The 15,507-nt window shown below is 37.1% G+C and overlaps 2 protein-coding genes across 5 annotated transcripts in view; one reads left to right on the top strand and one right to left on the bottom strand.

Annotated features, from left to right (window-relative positions):
• Positions 1-6,751, bottom strand: part of syngr1b (synaptogyrin 1b) — a 23,451-nt gene extending 16,700 nt beyond the window's left edge. For both annotated transcript variants that reach the window (XM_008432682.3, XM_008432743.3), the window contains exon 1: positions 6,642-6,751. In XM_008432682.3, coding sequence (XP_008430904.1) covers positions 6,642-6,743 — 102 coding nt within the window. In that variant the 5' untranslated portion in view covers positions 6,744-6,751. The remainder of the gene's footprint in view (positions 1-6,641) is intronic.
• ift27 (intraflagellar transport 27 homolog (Chlamydomonas)) lies at positions 6,725-15,507 on the top strand. Of its 3 annotated transcripts, none has more exons than XM_008432482.3 (7): positions 6,725-6,833; positions 8,599-8,678; positions 12,179-12,238; positions 13,648-13,707; positions 13,855-13,972; positions 15,036-15,145; positions 15,326-15,507. In XM_008432482.3, the coding sequence occupies exons 1-7, from the start codon at positions 6,725-6,727 to the stop codon at positions 15,362-15,364; spliced, it is 576 nt and encodes a 191-aa protein (XP_008430704.2). In that variant the 3' UTR covers positions 15,365-15,507. The 3 variants fall into 3 exon arrangements, with proteins under 3 accessions (XP_008430704.2, XP_008430624.2, XP_008430784.1); XM_008432402.3 differs by having other exon boundaries at positions 15,260-15,507; XM_008432562.3 differs by lacking the exon at positions 6,725-6,833 and adding an exon at positions 7,470-7,883 and having other exon boundaries at positions 15,260-15,507.

The following is a 15,507-nucleotide window of genomic DNA, read 5'->3' as shown; positions in this document are numbered from 1 at the left end:
ATGCTGCAATATATTGAGGAGCTTTGAGATACATCACACAGTTAAAACAATTTACAAAATCAGAGGCCAATCTAATCATGGGACTGTGACAGAAACAGCTTACCACATGATGTGGTCAATAATATTGATTCTTATATCAACGATTTATGAAAATACAAGTCTACCAGTTTAATAAATGAATTCTCAATGGTTATATACATGCAGCTCTGGAAAAACTAAAGAAACGACTGCAAAATGATCAGTTTCTCTGATTTTACTCTTTATAGGTGTATATTTGAGTAAAATATTGTTATTTTATTCTATGAACTACTGACAACATGTCTATGAAAGTCCAAGCAAACATTTGGTATTTATTTGCAGAAAATGAGAAATGGTCAAAATAATGAAACAAAGAAAACAAGTTCATATTCATTTAGAAACAACAATACTAATGTTTTAACTCAGGAAGTTTTCAGAAATCAATTATTTGGTGGAATAACCAGGATGTTTTCAATGGGGTTCAGTGCAGTGGCCTCTTCATTTGTTCCAGAGCTGTAGGTACAAATGATTTGTTTACATGTGCAAGTAAACTGATATTATGTAATATGTTTGAATATTTTCTATTTTAAGAAAGTTTGAATTATTGTGCAATGTTTTCTTTACTCTATTCTTGTCATGTTTCAGGGAAACAAAGACTCAGAAGAGAAAAAATGTCACTTTTTTCCATTCACCAGCAAAACCAAAAGTTTCACAAAAAATGTAAAGAATTTTGTTGTTATGACACTAAATACAAAAAATACTGAGAAATTACATAAGTAGTTAGTTGGCTGATAGGGTTTACATTCCCTGTATGTGTGTTTGTGCAGCTTCTGCATTATTGGATGCTGCAGAGCGTCGTCCTGGGCTGGGATACCTGCTGTCACCATGGCAGCAGCAGCTCGCGTAAGGAGAGCGGCAGAGACAGGAGGCCTTGTCAAAATATAATTCAAGGAGAGCCGCTGCAGTATCAAGGGGACGCAATGAGACAAACACACATAATGACAAGTCCGGGACCCACCAGCTCACATGACCTCTCATCCACTGCATTGAGTCACTTTTCACACCACGCATTGTGTCACACTGAAAGCCTTACTTTTATTTTAACTTCACTTAACGTTAGCGAAAGCAAAACCTCTCTCTAGTCCGGAAAAAAAAAAATCTGTGTTCCGCACCGCAGTGTTGATTTAATAAATTATTATTTTTTTTATTTAGAAAGTCAAAGTGGTTAATCCTAGGCGTTCTGTGCAAAGCTGTAATTGTCTTCTGGTAAATGTGTTTAAAGCCGAATAGGAGGGGCATATCTGGACAGATGCCGAGGAACTTGGGTATCCCTTCTTGTTCAACTTTGAATCTTGAAATCTCTTTCAAATCAAGGCTAGCTTTTCATACAAACACGATATACTGTATGCCAGTCTTTAAGTGTTGTGTAATCCATCAGTCACTTCACTAATGCACTTACAACTCTTAAGTGCATTTTTATCAATCTACATTTGATAATAAGCACCCTACTCTATGTTGTGTTTAATCTTTACTGAGAAAATGTTACATGGTAATTACTCAAGAGAGATAAAACAGTATTATCTGTGGAACAACTCCCTCTTTTTCTCCTTTTAGTTACTTTATTTTATCAATGTATGTTGCCTTTGGAGTACAAACTTATCAAAAATCAGCCTAACAAGCCAGTGGTGCTGGGCAACCTAACGACAGAACATTATCAAATTTAAATGCGCCATTTCAGCACTTCTTTACAAAGATATCAAAGATCCTTTGTGATCAACAACACCAAAAAATGTGGCCATGTTTATGTAATCTGAAGAACACAGAGAGGTAGAAAAATAAACATTATTTATTCAGCTAATGTCTAAAAACAAAATAAGAAACGCAGTTAAAATTACATGTGAATACATTTCTTCAAATCATTGAAAAACATGCCATGCCATAGTCCTCTGACTACTTCCTGTCATCTTCTTTTTTTTGTGGTTTGCACCAGTAGCAACATCCGGTTATTGAAAAAGTGTTTCCTTTACAGTTTTGCTAAATAAACCAACTTATTCATGCTAGCACCAACACTTTTTATCGAAAAACTGGAGTTTTTCAAACATTGCTGTGTTTCTGTTAAGTGAATCTATTTTTCAAATGTCAAATCGAGCAACTATATGATCAATGGAAACGCAGCTTCTGAGGGTTCATTTTCAGAAAATACTAGACCAAGGGGGCTGCACAGTGGCGCAGTTAGTAGAGCTGTTGCTTTGCAGCACGAAGGTTCTGGGTTCGATTCCCGGCCCCAGTCTTTCTGCATGGAGTTTGCATGTTCTCCCTGTGCATGCGTGGGTTTTCTCCGGGTACTCCGGTTTCCTCCCACAGTCCAAAAACATGACTGTTAGGTTAATTGGCCTTTCCAAATTGCCCCTAGGTGTAAGTGTGTGTGTGCATGGTTGTTTGTCCTGTGTGTCTCTGTGTTGCCCTGCGACAGACTGGCGACCTGTCCAGTCTGTCCAATTATTAACTATAATTATCACATGCTAAATGAGATTCCGATTTATTGCTTTGTTGTCAGGTGCAAACGGATCTACGCCAAGCTAAGCCTGTTCAACGGACACTGACAAACTGAAAACAGTAAGTGTAATCGTGTGTGTCTAATGGGTAAAGGATGCATTCAGGTTCACCAAAAAAGTTGGTAATAACTGGCTCTGATCCATATCACTCAGAGACGTTTAGGGTGTTATTGACACCGACCCGCTACATTCCTAAATGTTCAGAGACTCCAGATTCACACCAAACTGATTGTTGCTGTGTTATTCATGACTAATAGCTGAAATTATGTGGATGGCTGACTAATAGCAGCAGATTCAAGTGGGTATGTATTCACAGTGCGACCAAACAGATGAAAAAACATCTGAATTCTGACTTGCTTACACACTGACGGTGTGTGAGTGCACTCCTGGTTTAACACGCTGCTGAGAAAATGCTCCACACTGGACAAATAACGCAAACACTGTTATTTGTCTGCGTTGCTACAAATAATAGTGTCTCCTAATACCTAAAATGCTAATCCCTGCTAAAATTTAAATGCTAACTCATGTTACTTTAAGTGAGACCTGATGTCATAGTTTTAAGTTTAAAAACATATGTTTATTTTAAGTGATGTTTCTTGGATAGTCAGTGAAAAACTGACTATCCAAGAACGCTTCACTCTTACAAAGTTTAAAAACGCTGTTTTTAAACTACAGCTGGCAAATTACAAGCTGGCCAACAGATTATTTTACAGTCGCTTATGTCACACATTTTGTGAGAAATAGAATAATAATTTTACTGTGAGAAATAGCTCTATGGCCGCATTACACACTGGTAACAGATGATTTAGAGTTTGCTAACTCAAAAGTTTCACCGTATTACAGGATTTATAATAAGCAAAACAGAAACGGCTAGCATTGCTTTTATTTCTGCTTTATATAAGCTTAATGATTCAACAGCTGTATAGGGTAAAACAGGAAGTAAAGCTGAAAATAGCTTGTTAATAGGTCAAAGTGTCTGGTTACCTAGCCTGCTAGCTGGCCTTATAGTGCTAAGTAACAGGTGGGTAAGGTGCAGTGTTGGTTTCTTAAAAAAAAAAGTAGAAACTGCATAAGTGAAGTTTGAAAATCTTGGTGTACCTTGCTAGCTAAGCGATGCTCATATAACTAGATTTTGCTCTAAAGGACCGTAAGACGTTGAAGGTCATTTATCTAAGCTTTAGACACAATAGTTAAAAATACCAAACACTAAACTTCCTGTGTATTTGTTTTTGAAAAGCAAAGTTAAGCGGTTGAAGAAGTTGTGCGCTACGTTTTGTGCTGCACTGGGTTAATGCTAAATATAAAAACGCTTCAAGCACAAAGCTAAACTGAACATCCCATTTACATTTATAATGATTTGCTCCTGCTGGCAGAATTTCAGGAACTCTGTTCAAAGCAACAAAAGAAAAAAAGATTGGGGAATATCAGCAGCTACAACAGCGGAGTTCTTTCAAAACGCAGATCAAAGTCAAATCTGAGGCGAAAATACGTTCTCTTTGCTTGTTAAGTCAGGCTGACGGTGTTTGGTTTGATTTTCATTTAAGGCTCCGATCATACGCAGGGTACCCTCTTTTCCATCTGTCACTGTGTTCCCTGCTCTACTCTGCCGTGGATCACAACATGCCTCATACACACCCACACACACTCATTATCACCTCCGCAGTCAGCTCCCATGATGGCCAACAAGTGGGACATTGACAGCCCTCCACCGCCATTCATAAACTGCTCTGGTCGTCCCTGTTTGATGTCCTCAGTCCAGGGACATTCAAACAACAGACAGCTTCCTCCCCCACACGCTGCAGCAGACTATCAACTCAAAACACCACAACTCCGCCCGTGGCTGTTACCATGGAGACGTGTTGTTGCTCCGGTGACACCTTGGGGGCGGTGCATTTGATGACTGCATACCTGTATACATGAGCCCGATTAAAACAAATTTTTTTGACCCGCGTTAATACGTTTTAATAACAACAAACAGCAAAATGTCTGGTAAAATGATCAGCTGTTTACATTTTGATAACTCGTCAAATAAAACTTTGAACTCTAAGGGAAATAGAGATAGTTTTAATAAGAAAAATTTAAATCATATTTTAAAAAGTTTTTTGTATCAATACTGAATTAATTTGAAAAAAAATACTAATCAAATAATTAGAATATTGCAGAGAAAGACTTTACAGAAACAGTAAAGTCTTTACTACCAAAGACTTTAGTAGTAAAGACTGCAATCATTTATTGCAAATATAACAATATCCATTATTGTTATTCTTTATTGTAAGTATCCAGATTAGAACAACTTGACATGATAAAGCAAAGATTTATTATTGTTTAATAGACAGTACCACTCTGTCTTGAAGTTAAAAGACGTGCTAGTTAGGCTGGGCAACGTAATTTAAAAATAAAAAAATCTGAGTATTTCTTTTTAATGCCAAATCCAATATCTGATTTTAAAGATATTTTTCCCTCACTTTTTCCCCTTAAACAATAAAGACAAAATTATTGAAAAAATTGTTTAAAAATTTGCTTTTATATCAGTCATTTGGCGTTTTTTCTAGCCTTCCTGTCGTAAAGGATTTGCATGCTGCATCGCTACTACAGTAGCAGATTTTTTTTTTTTTTTAAGGGAATCAGTTTAAAAGTGTCTTAAACCGCGTGTACGTCACACTTGTAAGATTTTTGAACATTTTGTCTCTTTTCACTAACATGTTATCGACAGAAGCTGAAGACAAGGTCACAATTTGAATGAGCAAAACGTGGAATAGTTCTCTTTAAAGAGGCAAAGGCCCACTTTAAAGGGCCTTTCCAAGACACATTCTCAAAATAATCAGGTGCAAAGTTCTGACTAAAATATGTGATATTTATACAACATACTTAAAAAAAAACAGCAAAAAGCATCATCCTGTGACTGGGGAAAATCAGGTCTGATTATGATATGCTTCAGAGGGTAACCCCATGACTTGGCCTCACATGATATTCATGGATAACTAGTTAACGGCATGAAGGCATGCAACTTTCATAAAGCTGAAAGATTTACAAAACCAAGGTCAACATGATAAGGAACTTCACATCGCATTCACATGAGATTTTACCAAAACATAAAGAAATTAGGAGGAAAACTTCAAAGAGTTATTTTTTTTCTCCAGAAATGATACTAGAAAACATCAACTTCAGAAATTCATGAGCAATAACATAAAGTCAGACTTTATGTTATTGCTGGGCAACTAAAGAGTCTGGTTTTAATACTTTCTACAAAACAATATTTCCAGTTTTGCTTCAATTTGTTCTTAATTTGTCTGAAAGTGGATCTGAAAAGTGAACCTCATATATTTATAAATCAGTGCTTCCTCATCCTAAGCATTCAACACCATAGACGTGACTCAGTAAAAAAAATATATTTTTATTACTAAGAGGCTAAGAGGATGAACTCAATGAAGCTCCTTTGTACAAACCAAGGATTTCTTTAAATTAGCAGGGATTATTTATAGTGGAAAATAGACCTTTGTGTCACACATGATTTAAGATTAAGAGCAACTTACTGTGAGAAATGACCATTAAAACCTTGGATCAAATGAAAAAGGATTGCTGAGTTCAGATTCTTTTGGCTGCTGACCTAAAGAGCATCTTAAAAAGTTTCCCCAACTGTTGCCAGGCCTTTGATTAGTGCTGCTCCTCGGTGGTTTTGACAGTGTGCAGCTATTAGAAAAACAAAAACTCTTGATTCAGTTTAAATGTAATTGTATTAAATATTAATACTAAACTAAGAAGTCTTATACTATGGGATACTACAGCAACAACAACAGCCTATGTGTACAGGAAAGATGTAAATTGTAAATAAAGTCACTTGTCCTTGACACCAAAACGAACAAAAACAACGAAAAAAAATGGTGGCAAGGACATTATTTGTGTCTTTGATAAAAATGTTTTTAAGGAATTAATTTTTTTTATTTTATTTTTTTAATGTTTAAGAACAACTCACCAAAGAAGGCCTACACACCAAAGAAGGCTGTGCATGTACGTCTTACACGTAACAAATCCCACTTTTCACATCTGTCATCTCTGAGTTTTGCTTACCCAAGACACGATGCGGAGAATGGTCTGAGGCTGCTGGAGGAAGGTGACAGGGTCGAAGGCTCCCCCGGCTTTCCCGGCTCCGTATGCCTGCATCCCCTCCATTGTCCTCCACCTCCTCTCGAGACAGCCGCCTCTCAGATGATCCCCGTCTCCTTCCCCGCTGTTTTTTTTTTTTCTTCTCAAAGGCACAAGGTAGGTGTGTGTGTGTGTGTGTGTGTGTGTGTGTGTGTGTGTAGAGAACCACCGGGTAGTCGACACGGAAAAATTCCCCCAATCCTGCTCCGGATGGATGCAAAACAAATGTAAAAATTAAAAGCTCTCGAGCGCGCAATATTCTTCTCCTTCGTTTGTCTTTACTTTGTGTTTTTGTTTATTCCTGCTAGGAGCTGAGCTGTCTGGATGGAGGTGTGTTTCAGTGTTTTGATGATGCTGTATTGCCCCGCCACGTGAACGCGCTTCGGTCGTCACGCCTTGAGCGAATCGTGTTATTTCTACGGGAGCGCGCCCCCCCCCCCCTCCCCTCTACACACTGGCCCCGTGAGCTAGCATCACAAGTAGTCTCGCGCTGCTTTAGGTTGCTCGAATTCAAAGCGCCCTTTCCCCTGGGATGATGCCACACCGGTTACATTTGAAACATGTAGAAAACAGTTGCTTACTTTATGTCTATTTAAAGCACACAGTAACACTGCTCCATCACATGAAAAAGACAAAAGTAAATCTAGGCATCTCTGTGTAATTGAGTGATTTATGGTGCATTTTCTGCCCTCTAGTGGTCATATTATACTTTGCTTCAATATGGACTTCTCCTTCTATTTTAATTGCTGCTTTATGCATACTTTGTTTAAAACATCCCATATTGACAACATTTGGTTAGCTGGTTAGCATACGTGGAAATGCCGGAAACTGAGCCGCACACACCAGAAAAGTTTGATATGCTTTTCTTCTCTGTTTACGAAAGCTCTGCCTTACAAGACCTCCTCAGGGGAACTATGCCATGTCATCACAAGTAGCCAATGAGAACATGATATAGCCACTTACGTGCTGGCTAAGTGGACCAATGAGTCGCTACTGGAAACGGTTGCTAGGAAACGTGTTTTGTCCATGTTGCCGAGGCGAATGGAAGATTAAAGCTGCTAGCAGGAATGCTATTTCATTTATTAACAGAAGCTTAACATATTTCTCACGAGGTTTCGAATGTACGCCGTATAATGGTGAAGTTGAGGGCAAGATGTCTTCTTCTCGGTAAGGTTTGTGGAAGTTTAACTGCGAGTTTACGCTGTCTTACAACCCTCGCATAGGGGCTAAAAGCTAATGAATAGTCAAACATCTGCTTCTTCTTTATTAAATACACCCTAAAGCGCAGCTGACATACATGTAAATATCTACGTGTCATCATATACTGGCTACGGTTTGCTGTTCCTCCAATTTGCTGGTTAAATGCAACTAAAAACATTACAGGAAATGATGTTGGACTCTCAGCCAGCTAGATGTAGTGTTTATTGTCAGTATCCACGTTTCCACCTTTTCAAAGCATTTTTCACACACAATATAGCATGAAAAATGATCTGCAGGATAGCAAAGATTTTAAAACACAGAAAAGCCCATTTTAAGATGTACAGCAACAAATGCAGCAGTTGATAACATTTGTTCTTAATGTGTTCTTGTTGTAATGTGATGTAAATAGCAAAAACATAAAACAAACTTTCCAAGTTTTACTGAAAAATCATTATTTAAAAACCTCTGTCTTGTCCTGATTGAGCCAAGAATAATTGCTTATAACCTAATATCCCAATATCTGAAAAGACAATTAAACATTCCATCTATTATAATCGTTTAATGTATAAAACACATCTAAATCACTTAGTGAATATTTATCTATGTTAACAAAAACATAAAAAAAATCATGACTGACAATGTAGTTTAAATAAAGTCAATTTTTTTATTCCTGTGTGTACAGGGGATGCTGCAGTGGGGAAAAGTTGTCTTTCTCACATCTTCTACAATGATGGATCTCTGTTCCAGAAGAACTACAGCTTGGTGAGAGCAAATTACAAAATGTTAATCATATCATGTCATCACCTAAACTAGTCCGGAGAGCTTTCATCACCAATAATATTGGTCTTAGTAGTGCATAAAGTACATAATGTGCTTTTTGAGAGCCCACATTGATCTATTTGGAATCACTGAAGTACAAAATAATCATGAAGGAAGAAACTAAACTATTAATGCGACTCTGTAAACTATGGCTTTCATTGCTGGAGGATTTTAAAAGCTTTGGACTAGTAAGTTGCAGTAAGTTTCTGAAGTTAATCAAATGTAATATTTAAATTTCAGCTTCAACTGAGCACAGCAGGTTGATCCATGGGTATAGATTATTCTTGAAATTGTTTAACTACATTGTGCTTTATTAAATTTGTTGCGAATTGTTGAATTTTACTCACAGAAGCTAACTGAAGAACAAGTACAAAACACAACATATTAGTAGTAGAGATAGGTTATATGTTATATCATTTTATGTCATTTCAGGTGTTGTTACAAAGCTGCAGTTAAAAACAAACACACCAAAAGAAATGGGATATATTCAAGTGATATATATTTGTGCTGATTGTGAATAACATTTTTGAAAAGTACGAGCATCTGTATTTGTATGGCCTACTTCAAGTATTATGGTAAATAAATAATTTGCTGGGGGCCCATTTTGATCAAATGAAAAGAAAGCAACATTAGAGCAATCTAACAAATGCTTTAGTTATGTAACATTAGTAATGTATGTACTGTTAAAAATAATTCACATTCCTGGCAAATTAAGATTTGAAATCTAAAGATTTTCAACAACAAATTCTTTTTGTTGAAAAGAAATTTCAACAAAATTTCTTTTGTTGAAAAGAAATTTCAACAAAATTTCTTTTGTTGAAATTCATGTTTTTTTGAGGTGAACTTATTTTTACACAAACTTTATTATTTTGTCTTTATCTTTTTGTTTCATTTAATTTTCCGTGACACTGACGAGGTTTTATTAATTGAAGATTAGATTCAGCTATTTTTACAAGCCAGTAAAGACCAGATCAAACAATAGGAGTGAAACGTTATTTTCTACATGCCTTTATTGCGTGACTTGTGAGTATAAAGCATATGCAGTAATGTTGCCCTCATTAATTTCTTTCAAAATATATAAATGTTTGCTGAGTGTATCATTTAGTCCAGTGGCTCATTGCTAAACTAAACAGGTTGGAAGATACTGGGGGGAAAAGCCAAGAGTTACTGTGAGTGTGTGTTTGTGTGTGTGTGTTTGTTCTGGCTTTGCTACTTCAGCACTATTGGTGTTCTGAGGTGACAAGAATGTCGATAATTAATACTGCAGGGTTCTGGAAAGCCACTATAGCAGGTACAGCAGCATTGTTGGATGTTTTTATGTTATAACCACAAGTTTACAATGCAACCGAATTTTGTACAATAGGTTAACACCTAAAAAAAGTTAAACACCAAAACAGGATATGCTTGTAAATGTAAAGTTTCAGAAAAACACAAAAATGGTATCTTATGCTAATCGTCACTGCTAGGTTAGAACAATTTTAAAACCCAGTTTAAAATGTGTACTAATAGTCTTTGTTGTAAAAGTAAAAAGTTGCTAGATTTGTCGCTTTTTGTAAAGTATTCGGTAGAGGTGCCTAAAAAGTCGCTAAATATAGCAACATAAGTTCCTAAGTTGGCAACAGTCCTGACTACAACTTGACTTAACCCTCTCTGCTCAACCCCACACATTTGGCCACGCCCCTCAGCGTCCCTTGGCTCCACCCACTTTGGTGGAATTCTTCAAAGTTTGTAGGTTGTGCTTTCACATAGTTACACTTTAAAGAGAAGTTTCAATTTTAATCAATTATTTTAAAACACCTGAACAAAGTAAAGCTGATTGTTGCCTTTTCTGGAATATTCCCACAGCTACGTCTAAACATATATATGCAAAAGAAGGAGCTTCCATGACCTAATGCTAGTGAAAACTTGCTGAATCAACAACGGAGGCAGTGAGCCATCCAGAGTTTGTGCAGAAATCCGATTTATCCAGAAATAACAGTTTTAGAAAATCAGATCTGTTGAGGTCATGTCAGTAATAACGTTCAGCAAATTTGCATAGCTTTAACAGTGACAAGCAAAGATCAAGCACCACCTACATGCACTACGCTGGTTGAATTTAGAAAATAAGCACTAAGTCAATGTAGTACTTGTGTCATAAAAATTTAATCCCTGATGGAAAAAATAAAAAGTGTGTTTATTGATTTAGAATTAACTCTACAAACAGTCTAATGCTACAAATGATCTCCCCCTAGTTCACCTAAATCATCCTTTAGATTGTTCAACTTTTGATGTTGAACGGCGGCCGATGCCGGCCTGCCATTCTGCTCACGTCCTCCTTTGAAAATGTCAGACAGCCTGGTAGCAATATTCCAAGCTTATTTGTTGCTAATAGGCCCTCATTGACATTCCAGCAAGAAGCTTCCTATGCATCACGCCAGCTCATTAGACCGGTCTCTGGTGGGACTGCAGCATGTTCTGTGTGTGTGTGTATGTGTACCAGCGGAACCTCGTTATGAACTGTGACTGTGTATAAATCAGGTAAATGTTGATCCGAAGCTGTGTGTGTTTGTATTTTGCAGAAGCATCGACTGTGAAAGGTACGCGTGGGTGTTTGCAGATTTAAGCCTCTTGCATTTGACATGCTTAGTTAACTACGAGGTGCAGAGATCAAATCAATTTAGAGTTAGATGCTGATGTGAGGAAACCTAGAAATTTACTTCTCCAAGGTCAACTCTAATTGCTAATCAACAATTTTCTCTGAAGATAAACTCCTGGAACAATTATAGCAGAGTGCCTTGGCAGTCTGGAGGAGGATGGAATTTGATTGAAGTCCGTCTTTTTAAGTTTAGTCATTGAAACTATGGCTGGGCGACGTGGCTGAAAAACGTAACACCCTATAGGAGAGAAAAATAACACCATTTATAGTTCAAACCACACTTTATATGCATATTAGTGCAGAAAAACACCCTTAAAAGCTCCATACTTTACTTATTTCCCATGTTTGATATGTATTCCTAACAATATAACTGAACAGACCTTACTGATATCACAAACCCTCACTCTTGATTTAACCAGTAAACCTTTGGATCTCCATCTCTTTGTAACAATACTGCTGTTTAGAGCTTGTACTCCTTTCTTATGAATTTATCCTTATTGAGACATTACTGGGACTTGGATAAAAAGCAAACGAGACACAGTACCTGAGGTCTGGCAAGGATCTCAGCATCAAGGTAGGTAGTGAATTTGCATTCAAGCCAAGTCGAGCAGCAAATTAGTGACGTCTCTGTGTTGGCATGAACCATAAATCACCATGGACAGTTTGCTGAGTGCAAAGACAACTCATTTACCTCTGTGTTTGGCTCTCTTGTTTGTATATAAGCACAATGTAGTTGTAAACTGATAAATTCATTTGAACAAAGCCACGTGTGATGTGACAGAATGTTGTTGTTTTTTGTGTTTGTCAGACAACGGGAGTGGAGCTGGTGATGAAATGTATCAACATTCCAGAGACCAACGACTCTGTGGTAAGTCGATGAAAGTTCATGATCACTCCTTAGGAATTAATTGTATTTCTGTGTAATTGAATTCAAGATAACCTTTTTTTTTTCATAGTGAGCTACAATGTTGATAAAACTTCTATTCAAGATATTTGAATCTACTTGAATGCACAAAAATGTGGGGTGGTGATATATATAATTCACCAAAGCACTGATATGTTATTGCATTTAGGCTCTAACATACTTATTTTCTATTTTATTATCTGTCCATTTGCCTCTTTTAATGTATTTTTAATATTGTTTAAAAAAAAAAAAGCTTAAGAGGTTAAATAAAAAAATCTGCCAAATGTTCCCATTTTTTATCCGATCAATCATCAGAATAATCGATAGAATAATCAATGACTAAAATGATTGTTAGTTGTAGCCCTAGTGTTGAATGGGATTAGGACAAAATGTGGTAAATGAAAACAGTAACTGTGATATTAATGTCAGCTGACAATATGTAGCATGAAATAAGTGCAACAAGAACCTCTTTTGGTATTCATTCACTCTATGCCCACAGTGATATCTTATTACTTTCTCTCTCATTAGGCTGACAATACTTAGTTGTAGCTGTAGTTTATTAAACATGGCTCAGACGGCTCGGTCTTCATAACCAAACCTGATCTGAAGGCTCTTTTTTGTTGTTGACCAAAGAGAAGCAAACGAAGCACCGGTGTTCTGGACCCTGAGTGGGAGTTTTGCCAGCACTTCTTGATCAAAAGCATAATATCTTTGAAATAAAAAGTGATACTAAATTGTGAAATATAGATTCAAACCCCCTACATTGTATTCTTAACAAATTGTTGGACGTCAGTGAACGTATTAAAAGTGTATTTAGTCATGAAATCATCCACGACACAAGGCCTGAATATTAGAAAAACAATTACCTACAACTGCTTTCAGCTATATGCTTGAAAAGATAAGCTGCAGTTATAAAAAAAAAAAAAAGCATCATATTTTATTCCGTTTAATTAGGTGATCTATCTGCTAGTTGCGGTTAGAATTCAGCAGAGGCAACTTCTGGTAATAAATATCCTGAATTACAACAGATTTAGAGACAAATAAGCAACGTTGTAGATTAATCTGTGGTAACATTTAGGCTTATCGGCACAAAATGTATTAGCTACCCAGGCGATGTTCAGGGTTCTGTTTTAAAACTCTCTAAAAAAATCACAGGGGGGGCTGAAAACAGAGAACCAGAAACCATCACTCACAGAGAAAAAGTTTCGCCAGACATGTAACATTGTTAGGTCCTTATCAGTATTCACTAAGCAATACGGCCGAAGAGTAGGGGAAGATGGATCTCTTTGCCACGGAGAAAAGGAATGTTAAGTCGTGTAATTTGACTAAATCTCTGTGGGAAACACCTGTGCCGTCCTTTTCTCTCTTTCCAGGAGCTCTATATCTTAGACTCGGCGGGGAAGGAGACGCTAGTGGAGGGCTGCGAGAAAATGGTCAGAAGCTTCCCTGGATTCTTCTGTTTTCATTTGCATGAAACTAATGAGGTTCTCCGTCTGGAGCTGCTTTACGGTTATTAATGTCGCGGGATTAGAAGAAATGAAACGGGTGTGACACCTCTGCAATCACCTTGCTTTCTGCAGTGGGGGGAGCCATCTTTGCTGTGTCTGGTGTTCGATTTGACCAATGAGCAGTCTTTTGCTAACTGCACATGTTGGATGGAAAGAGTCCAAGCACACTGCAAAGGCCTCCATGTGCCAGGTAAGAGAAGGAGGACAAAAAATGAGGTTAATTTGTGACAAACCTAAAGTTCAATATAAAAACACAGGTCATCTTATAAAGTTTTCTTAATGGAAAAGATGACAAGTGGGAGCCTAATAGCCTCTTTGAAGGTTCTCTAAAGCAGAACTTTGCTAAATTCTCAGCCAATTGGACAGTGGTTCACATCCACAATATTTATACTTTATTTTTGTTTTAATCCTAATAGAATTTTTCAGTAACACAGCAAGTACTTGACAATTACGCAATATTACAAATACATTAATCCATTCTAACAACTTCAAGATGTCATTGGACAACTTTTTTTATTTTTTTATTTTCGGTTAATTTAAATAAAAATAAAAAAACACCCCTCCTCCCCATCATTTAATCATGTTTAACTTTCTCTGAAAACATCAAAGAAAATAAAAAGTTATGAATGAAATTATTGAGATCATTTTGGTTTATTTGTGTACCAAAGTCATTTAGGGGCAACAATAGGCGAGCATAAATATACAGTCTGGGTTTCCCCCCAGTGTATTACAAGCCTGGCGGGCCACCAGGCTTTACTTGTGCCCCCACCAGGCTTAGCATTGCTTATTTATGTAAGTTTTTTCTTTATGTTTGTATTTTTTAGGACCTTATAGTTGCTGTTGAAGTATTAATCTTCCAGTAACACATAATTATCAAGTGATATTTTCAAATTTCCTGTCAACTTTAAAAGTTTTTTAACTCAAAAAACACGACAGTATTCAATGAATTTCATGTTGAAAAGTTCATTCATTTCAGTAACTCAATTCACAAAGTGAAAAATGTTAACTTGGTGAATTATACACAGACTGATGTTTTCAAATGAAAACAAGAAATTTAAAATTAAAATGTTACATCAGACCACTCATATTCTAATGTATTGAATATGACTGCATGTATGTTTCAAAACTAGAGGTGCACCGGTTGCAGTTTTCTGGCCAATCATCGATCGTTTAAAAGCCTGACCTACAGATTCCGATTGTTTTTTTCCTGTCTAAAAAGTTGCTAAATATGCGCGTAAATGTCGACCTCCCAGGTGTTCTGGTGGGCAACAAGTCTGATCTGTCAGCTAGAAGGGAAGTACAAGCGTCCGTGGCCAAGGAGTGGGCCCAAAGCAAGGGACTGGAGTACCACGAGACATCAGCTGTGAGTGTAGCTGAAAACACTTCATGCTGTTAATTGCCTGATAATGAATTGTTTCTCAAACACACCAGTGACATGTCAGCAGCTTCTCAATGTGATCACGCCGATGTCTTTCAGAAAGAGATGGACAACTGTGACGCCCCGCTCCTCAGCTTAGCACAGTCTTTCTACTCTCTCTACCAGGAGCAGCGTGAGCTCATGCAGAACCTCGGGCCGGGCTAGACTCCTCTTCCTTCACCACAGAGCTTACAGCCGTTTGATACGAACCACTGTGAAGGAATTGCTTTAGGAAAATAGGATTTTCTGACAAGGACACTGAAAGGCTTTCTGATTATTTTTGGTTTAAATAAAGGACTAAATAAGGA

Source organism: Poecilia reticulata, chromosome 1, assembly GCF_904066995.2.
Source record: "Poecilia reticulata chromosome 1, P_reticulata-male-v2, whole genome shotgun sequence".
NCBI lineage: Eukaryota > Metazoa > Chordata > Actinopteri > Cyprinodontiformes > Poeciliidae > Poecilia > Poecilia reticulata.
This window is presented reverse-complemented; position numbering and strand designations above follow the sequence as displayed.

Bases quoted from the DNA above. Each gene is read 5' to 3' on its own strand.
- ift27 (XM_008432402.3), top strand. From the start codon at position 6,725: ATGCCTGCATCCCCTCCATTGTCCTCCACCTCCTCTCGAGACAGCCGC. The intron at 6,834-8,598 runs GTAGGTGTGTGT...CTGTGTGTACAG, and splicing joins TTTCTTCTCAAAGGCACAAG to GGGATGCTGCAGTGGGGAAA. The intron at 13,708-13,854 runs GTCAGAAGCTTC...TGCTTTCTGCAG, and splicing joins TGGAGGGCTGCGAGAAAATG to TGGGGGGAGCCATCTTTGCT.